General features: G+C 36.2%; 1 protein-coding gene across 1 annotated transcript in view; it reads right to left on the bottom strand.

Annotated features, from left to right (window-relative positions):
- The window catches only part of minpp1a (multiple inositol-polyphosphate phosphatase 1a), a gene marked incomplete at its 3' end in the record, with an annotated part of 13,085 nt that overhangs the window by 1,837 nt on the left and 1,808 nt on the right, over positions 1 to 9,440 (bottom strand). The window contains 1 exon segment of the mRNA XM_035663630.1: positions 423 to 520. Within this exon segment, the coding sequence (XP_035519523.1) occupies positions 423 to 520 (98 nt within the window).

Below are 9,440 nucleotides of genomic sequence, written 5' to 3'. Positions count from 1 at the left end.
TGCCTTTGGTGACATTGTTCCTCACATGATTTGTGGGTTTAAGACTGTTTGTGTGGGGTACTACAAACAGGCCTGTTAGTTTGCTTTATCCTGTGTTTTTAGCCTTAAATCTGGCCATTTTTCCTTTGTATTCCTACTTAAGTTTCCTTTTTCTTCTGCACAAAACATTTTAAATTGTACACGTTGAGATAGAAAAGGCACATAAATAAACAGCAGTTTTGACAAAGTCTCTACTTGTGCAGAAAAGCATCATACTGGTCCACATCATGATAAATGATTAAGGGTAACTTAATTTTAAAACAAGCACTTCAGGTACTGACCCTTTAAAAATGGTCACAATGAAATCTTACCTGCATGGTTAATTAACACAGCCATTTGGACACACTGGCACATTTAACCTACAATCATTAAACAGATCGTACCTGCGCATCCACCTCATCGAAGAGCCGACACCAGGGAGAGTTCACAGTCTTGATGGCAAACTCATAAGCACACAAGTAGAATGCAGCTTCAGCCATATCTGGAGGAGAAAGGTTGCAGTAAAATGTTAATAAATACTGAAATCAAACAGGCCGGGTAGTCATTAAAACAAACACAACAAAAAGCACTTGGCACATCATAAAACCTAAACACCATGGTGTGTATTGGTGAATTACTGCACCAGTTTGAGGCCTGTGGCACAAAGAGCTTCAGTACATATTAATATACAATATAAATTAGAAAACAGCTCCATCTACTGTGCAAATATGGCCAAAGGGATATTCTGTATTCCCCCCTAATACTGACTACTCTACCACTAATAATATTTTAATGACTACTTATGTTTGTGTTTAGAATGTATAATAATTAGACATTTGAGTAGGTTTTCAGGCTCTGACATAGGCTGAAAAGGTTTATTGGCTAACACTTTGTTTTAGGGGGGCTCATAGTTTCCGCCAATTTCCCGGAAAGGAACTGATTCATTGGGAGGTTCCCAGAAAAATACTGTGTAATTTGATTCAAATGATTGCGAAAATGGAGACAGAGTTCAATTGATTCTCTTTCAGTTAATAAGTGCCAATTAGTTGTGAGTGCAAACTGGAGAGTCAGAGTGCAGCAGCTCAGCAAAACATCCCAAAATGTGAAATTTGTTGACAGGCAAGCATAAAGTTTTGCATTTATGGAAAATAACATTTTCAATAATACATTAATAATGGATACTTTGAAAACCAACAACTGTGTATAAACTCAATGCTTTTAAATAAACTCAAGACAGAATCATCTTGCCAATCAGGAGTTGCTCTTTTCTTTTGCGTACCTGTAAGTAAGAGATCTGGGATCCATATTCAGTCGGAGTTTTTAGATTAGTTGTTCACATTATTTCTTTTAATATGGCCCATGTTGACCATATAGGTCACGGTCCTGAAGTGACCCGTGTGATGGATGTTGATCTAGAGTGACATAAAAGTCAAATTAATTCTGATATGACTGTTCATTGTATCTGATTTGAATGTGGCCCGAATAAAAATCGAAAAGATCAGATTTCATGTCATTTGTGCTGTTCACACTATCATGAAAGAAAATCTCATCTGAGTCACATACGGACAAGTATGTGACTCACGTCTTGTCACATCTTTTATGTTATGTTATGTGTTATGTTATGTATGTGTTATGAGTCTGTTTTCTGGGAATAATTGACACAAGCAGAAACCAGTAACAAGCCGTTTTTACGTTTTTTCGTTTTTTCTCTGGCCCTATAGAGAGAAGACTCTTCCTCTATTGTATTAAAAACATTTTGTATTTGTCACTGACACACTGCATGTTTCATCTATCCGTTATTAGTCACAGCCGCAACACAAACCTACAACACAACCTCAAATATCCTTGACGGTCAGCAAATTCCTTCAAGCTGGAATTCCCCAGCCCACGGATAAGTCTATAGAATATCGTATAGAGAAGCAGGGAGAACAATCAACAGGATTTTTGGCCTGCAGATCTACAACTACGCAAACAGTCCCGCCACGCACCGTAATTTCCAAAGGACACTACACTCACACCTGCAATTGCAGAATTAAATACCCACGTTTTTTTTATTATACAAACTCTTTTTACCTCGCCTCCTGCTATAGGATTGGAAACATCTGACAATAGAAACCTTCTCTCAAGGGTAAAACACCTGTACACACAGTCAATTATAGGGCCAATCCCCCTAAATCTCTGAGCAATTCTACTCCAGTCATTTCTCCTTTTCTCTGGAGTCTTTTGAATTCATTTTTTCCTGTAAGCCCTACACCAAAGGTGATTTTAACTTATTACAAAGGGGAATAATTGTGGTAGTGGAACCATTGTCCTACATTGGGATACGGATTGCCAGGAAAAACATTTTTGGAAAAGATTAAAATTGGGGGTTTTTTCCTAATGTTTTTTCCACGCACACCAATCACCCAAACCACGACACACCAGCGCATTAAATACTCACAATTACGTATAACATACTCGGCTTTCTTCAATATCCCTAGCATGCATCACCCCTCATCATCTCAAAAATCCACGCTCATCACCAGGCGGTCACGCCCAGCGACGGACACCAACGCCACTCACCCACCACCAGCTTCCGGCCATAAAAGTTAAGAAGCAACATTATTACTTTAGATAATATATAGGGTGGCTTAAATAAATAGGTCCAAAACCACGGTTCCTTTTTACATGGACTAACAACGAAATTCCCTCTAAACTAATGGGGCATAAGATTCATCGCAACAGGAACACTCCCACACGCACTTCCACTCATTTCACACTAAATCTCACGAGTAGTTTTTCTGAAACGCTATTATGTGTTCACCTCATCTTGTTTGCCAGTAATTCTCTACGTGGTGGCTGCCGAGCATGTTTAAGCATGCCTGGGGCACAACATCCTAAAGCTTGGTTAGCTAATCAAAACTTCTAACTCTAAAGCTAACAGGATGAGGAACCCCATCCAGAAGCCTCCTTGCAAACAGCTTAATTTGAATAAGAGCTCTTAAGACTCTAAAGATGTCTAATAAGACCTCCAAGCCACATAAATCCCAGTCTAACATTATATAATGAAAAGGACTTTTTACGTGATATCTCATTCCTTTTTGGCCTATGAGAAGATACCTTACTACGGGAAAAAATATATCATAATTTATAATTAAACATACCAAGCATAAACCCCTCACAAGCCTATCTTAGAATAGGCCCATAAAACACAGAACAAACAAAAATTCTATAGCACATCTACGTTTCGCAAGCAGAACAAAGACCTACATCCTTGGTTTTTGCCTTTCAGACATTGCAAAAGAAGAAGAATCCCCACAGATACACCCTCTAGTTTACCAAACTATCGAAAAAAAGTTTACATTTTGAACAAGAAAAACTGAGGCTTTTCTGAAAGACAAAAGTGACGGAGGAAAACATAAACCTTACTAGCATATCCATAATACTTTAATACATGAAGAAAACCCCAAATTTCACAAGAAATTTACACGAAAGACGACCTGGTTACATATATAGAATTAGGTCACTGAAATAAAAACCTTAAATACTATAAAAATATGGCAAAATAAAAGTCCCTTCTCTATCAGGTCCTATCCTAACACACAAGTCCCAACCGTAATTCAAAACACTATCCTCCTTCCACTCATCACCCTCATTCATAACACCCTCCAGACTACCCACAAAAACCAGAAACCTCCACACCCACCTTACTACTAACCTCCAACACACCACTACACAAACCCAAAACGAAAAACAAATAAACACAAAACCACTCCTTCTTAAATAACCTCAGATACAAACATCTAAATTACAAACTTCATATCACATCCCTTCCCCCAAACAAACCAAACTAACAAAAACAATTATCTCATAATCAAATATAGTTAATACTTAATTAGCCAATCATATAGAACCATCCTTTCAATCATTAAAATAACACTACACCACTACATGACATACCAACCAAACCATCAAAGATTCAAAGAAAAGAACACGCACCCCATATCATAGCACAAAGAACTCTCTCTATCGGTACCAATACAGTTAATTATACCCGTCATGTCTACACTATATTTGTCGCAACAGTCACTCACTATTACAAGAGCAGATACCACAGTGGACCCTCTGGGATATTATTTTTTAATCCATAAGAAAAAAAGTGAAGCAAAAAAAAATGACAGCCTGGCGTCTTCCTACATTTATATGACAATCTATCTTTAATTTCTTAAATATGATTATCATCTGGTAAGTTATCTTATGTGACAGTTATAAAATCCAATCTACCTAATACCGCCAATTCCATCATTTTTCGGAGATGACCATAATACTAACTCCTCTCAGTACTTAATTTAACCCAAAAACATAATATTATCCGGCACGCTCCTTACGAGACAGTCCTCTTAAAAAAACCAAAAGAGCAAACTATTCCTATACCTAAAATCAGCGTGGTCGAATTCACAAGCGACATGCCTGTATTTCGGTAAATCAACCTTCAATTACCCCCCACTCCCATCCCCTCATGTTCCAACAAAAATATATATTCAACAATACACATTTCATAAAACAACACCTATTCTCTTTAACCGTTCTCCAGACATCCATGTCCCTCCTTACTTATTTTTTTTTATCAACTATCAGATCATTCATTTTGTGATCATCTCATAATAAAAACCCTCTTTCAAATGTAATCCCACCAAACTTATTCCAAGTCCATGCCCATTTATGAACAATATACATCCTCAAACCATTTCTCAAATCTTTAAATTAAATTAAATTAAGAAATTTATTACAAGTCAAAATACGCAAACATTACATGATAAAAACAATCATATTTAATCAATATATTAACACTATATAAGTGATAAAAATTTACATTTTAAATTCACTTATACCTTTCTTCGTGACACATGTAAAATTATTGCCACTCTCATTCCCACTCATATTTTTCCTATTCGACTACCTTCTAAACTAACCAACCATCACTCATTATCTCATAACTACATGAATAATCTCAAAATTGAACTATTCCTTTCAACATCAAACCTTTTATTAAAAGTTGATAAACTTTCATATTTATCTACTATATTCCCTGTTCCCTTTTATTTAAAACTTCAGTTTATCTTCCCATCCGCGCACATCTCAATCAAACTCATATATCCTTTACATCCCATCATTAATTTGTACCCCACATGAACACACACGTATACTAATTGATAGTTTACCAATAGTTCTTTTTCCTCAGATAAAATATCTTTTCCTTCATCTTCTCCTAAACCTGACATACACAGTTTATCTTAAGATTTCTTAACTCCTCATTTCATTCTCTTCCTAACCTAAACATCACAACCCCGTATAACATCTCCATCCCTATACTTCCTTTTTTACCCCACTATAATACTACAATCTCAAAACACCATAATTAACGTTATTAAATTTTCCTACAAACCGTTTTCTAATAGGTTAGGTCATGGTCCTATATAATTAAACACACAACACACATCCACAAAACTCCCAATTTAAAAATAAAAAAAAATATTTTATACTCCCCCATTATAACTCTACATTATAATTCAAGTGACTAATTCATACGAACCCTCTTTCCTCAATTACACATCTCACACTTCATTATTCTCCCAATATCCAACTTTCAACCTTTGTCGCAGTAAGAAACACAACAAACAACCCATGCCTTCACCAGAACTCCATACTCAATTACCTCTTCTTGCAAAAAACGACTACCGCATATGCATTTCATTCTGTAATACGCATATTTTTTTTTGTTTTCTTATGTTTCTTTATTAGTAACATACCTGCATAAACACGTTATACTAACCACATGTATTATTCCATTTTCAATTTACTAGTAGTAATTAACCACTCGCCGCACACTTCTTAAACCCTACCTTAACTATCACTCTCCAGTCCTCATACATAAAACCTATCAAACTCCACATGTGTTCCCTGACATCCAAAATAATCACATTCCTGTACATTCTATCATACTAATTCATTCCATAATGAATTTATCACCACCATCATTGATAACTTCCCATATCTACGTACAAAAGCTCATGTATGAAGTGATAACTCTTATCAATCCAACATATCAATACCACCAATTACCACACCCTGGCCATAGTTAACCAATAATATAATATTAATTGAATAACCAACATATAATATACACGATCACGCCTTCATCATGTTGTTGTTCAATAAATATCCAAGACAGATATATTAATTAACATCTATCATTACTATTAACTCTGCTATACTTTGTTTGTTATATATAATCATTATTGGTTTTGTAGGATCTCCTTTATTTACTTTCTACATTCAATACTTAACTAATTGTTAATTTTTCTTTTTTTTTATATTTTTTATCAAGGCACCAAAATTGCAAAAAAAATCAATCTACTAATACAGATCAGTAATACCCATTTATAATTATATACAAGGAAAAGAAAATAACAACTAAGACTATAAATAACATATAGATAATTTCATTTAATAATTAATCTTCAACTATACAAGAACCTTTAAATTATAAACTTTAACTTCTACCATTAATATCATCTTACATGTAGTAATTAATCAAAACTACCATCACCTATTTATCTCCACTCAACCTAACAACCACTCCCCACATCCTTTACCAATATCTCAAACGTTCAAACACACAATGCCGCCACCTCCTCCATCTCTGACATCTAACTACAGATTCCTAAATATCTCCAGTATTCCCTGCAGGTTTACCCATAACATCCACATACGATACAAATCTTCACCAAATTAATTACCAACATTATATAAATTCCCATGCTCCTTTTATAAGTCAAATCAGAATCTACTACAATCCAAGATCAAACATCATAATACCACATTTACCCCCATTCCACCATTTTTTTTTATAAAAATCATAATCCACTATCGAGTCAAATACTAATACTTTACCAATGTCTAAAACAGTATTAAAAAATATCACACAGATAATATTAAAGCCATTCTTCCATCATCTTTCACATTGTATTTCAATTTATCCTCTTCTTTTCCTTCTTTCCCTTAATACATAACTTTATCATATCTCCTCATAACACTCATATATCAACATCAATATTATCACCAATAATTTATTCTTTTAACCCCCCACCCCCCCCAACACACACATAAACAACTACACACACAGAACACTCACAACATAACACTTTCACACACATAAACTCATATTCCCTCACTTCTCCTATAACGCCTCAATTTTTCCATTATTTTAATAAACATGCTTATAACAACATTTACACACCATCTTCCTTTTTCTAATCCACTTGTGTAACCTAATCACATCCTCCCACCACTCCTCTATTAGACAAAACTTTATCATTCAAAGCTCACCTTATAAAAACATCATTATATAAAAACATCATTTTTCCTCACATTTTATTAAACAATTACTCTCCCAATCCATCGATCTTTAAACTTATATCTCTCTTTTTTTTCATCTCTCTTATCAAAGAACAATTATAACTTCCAACCCTGCCGATCCTACTCGCCCCTACACCCTCTCCTACCTGTGTGTATCCCTCCCTCCACACACATAGCACTAATCCTTTTCCCCATTTTCTGACTCCTCGCTCCTCCATACTATCTATCACTTCGCGCCAGTCGATAGTAATGATAATCAACTCTTGCCATCACATACTAATTCTCCTATTGAATCATCTATCTCCCCCTCTACACACCCTTCCTTCTCCCTCTCGTGGGCCAGCCCCAATGGTTCCTACACACCCACTTCACGCGCATCTATTCCACATCCCATATCAAGTACCGCCAAAACAGCTCCACAAGATTCTTTCTCGCCAGTTCTATTTTCCCTTTTTCTCTACTTGAACTCCCCTCCTTCTCTTTCTTCTCAAGATTTACATCAACAGATAACAAATAAACAAGAAATTTTAAACTCATTAAATCACATATATATTACCAAGTGACTACTATATATATTCTTATTAATCTGCTCTCTCATTAATTATAGGTCAAATTACTATCATTTCCCATATTAATCATTGACTCTAATTCTTAAAATTCAAGAAATTCCTCAAATAAACACTACCAACAACACGTTCGTCATATACGCCAGTTAACCTCTGCCGGGGGCTTTTTGTTTGGTCTGAAGCCGGATTATGAAACAGAGCCTGGATATGTTGAGCCTCCTGTCATAGGTAAAGCTCAGGTCACTCTTCCATGTAATACTGCCGCGCACGTGTGCGTAACATCAAACTGCACTGAAGTTCATATAGACTTCATAAGATCTCATTTTCAAAATGATTATGAATACTATTATTGTTACATTTGAAGAACCGACGGGTGTCAGTCCATAGTGACTGTGGGTTAACTGGGTCTCTTGTGTCTGCTAGCTGCTCTATACACAATGTTCGACATTATCGAACAGGAGGCCCGCGCAGTGCAACTTTAATTTTGCCGAAACGCAAGACGCAGCCCAGGGCCACAGGAAGTAGTGATGGGAATCTCCGGCTCTAAATTTTATTAGATACGGCTCCTTTGGCCTGGCTCACTAAAAGACGCACCGGCCTCTTTCGGCCGGATGGCTCCTCTATTTTTTGTTGCTTACGTAATTAAATTTATTACCAATTATGTGTAACAATGCAACATCTAATGTAAATACATACATTTAATCCACAATGTTTCAGCTTATTATATGGATTTATTAAATATCACTGGAAACCAGTGCTATCCTACAAAAATAATATAACACAAAAAGACTACATCTCAATTAAAAAAAAGATGCTTGATATGAAATTTTTTAAACTTTGCACAGTCTTACACTCTGCCTTTGACACTGTCTATAACATTAAAATTGTCCAAAACTTTACTACGTTCATTTCTGTCCAACTCATTTTCTCACCTTACTCCAGATGTGTAGTCTTCGTTCTATGGTAAGACCAAGTTCTCTCGCTCTCTTCGCATCTCCCTCCCCCGGGGCCCACCTGTTCACGTGATCACTGTGCTCGTGTGTCTGTAACTCCTCCCTCCCCCTCTGCTCAGTGTAGATACCGACAGATAGCCGCCACACATCTTTGACCAAAATCACGCGGCTTTAACAGGAAAAAACGGAAAATACGGGAAAAAAAATCTGGATCTGGCTCGCAAAAATCAGGAGCCCGGCTCCCGTCGTTCACTTCAAAGAGCCGGCTCTTAGCCGGATCTTCGCGACCCAGAACCATCACTACAAGGAAGAGCACACTACATCCAGAAGGACCCCACCGACGGAAACGAAAATATTGACAGTGGTAAATTCGTTTTTGTTAAGCTAACCAGAAACCAAGAACCAAAAAACGAGATAAACGAGCCTGAACTTTTGATTTTCGTTTTTTTGACAAAACGCAAAACACGAAAAAATGGTTGTTTCTGGTATTCTGCTTGTTCAAATT

Source organism: Morone saxatilis, unplaced genomic scaffold (genome assembly GCF_004916995.1).
Source record: "Morone saxatilis isolate NCDOM2014 unplaced genomic scaffold, NCSU_SB_2.0 Contig19, whole genome shotgun sequence".
In the NCBI taxonomy this organism is placed as follows: Eukaryota; Metazoa; Chordata; class Actinopteri; family Moronidae; genus Morone; species Morone saxatilis.
This window is presented reverse-complemented; position numbering and strand designations above follow the sequence as displayed.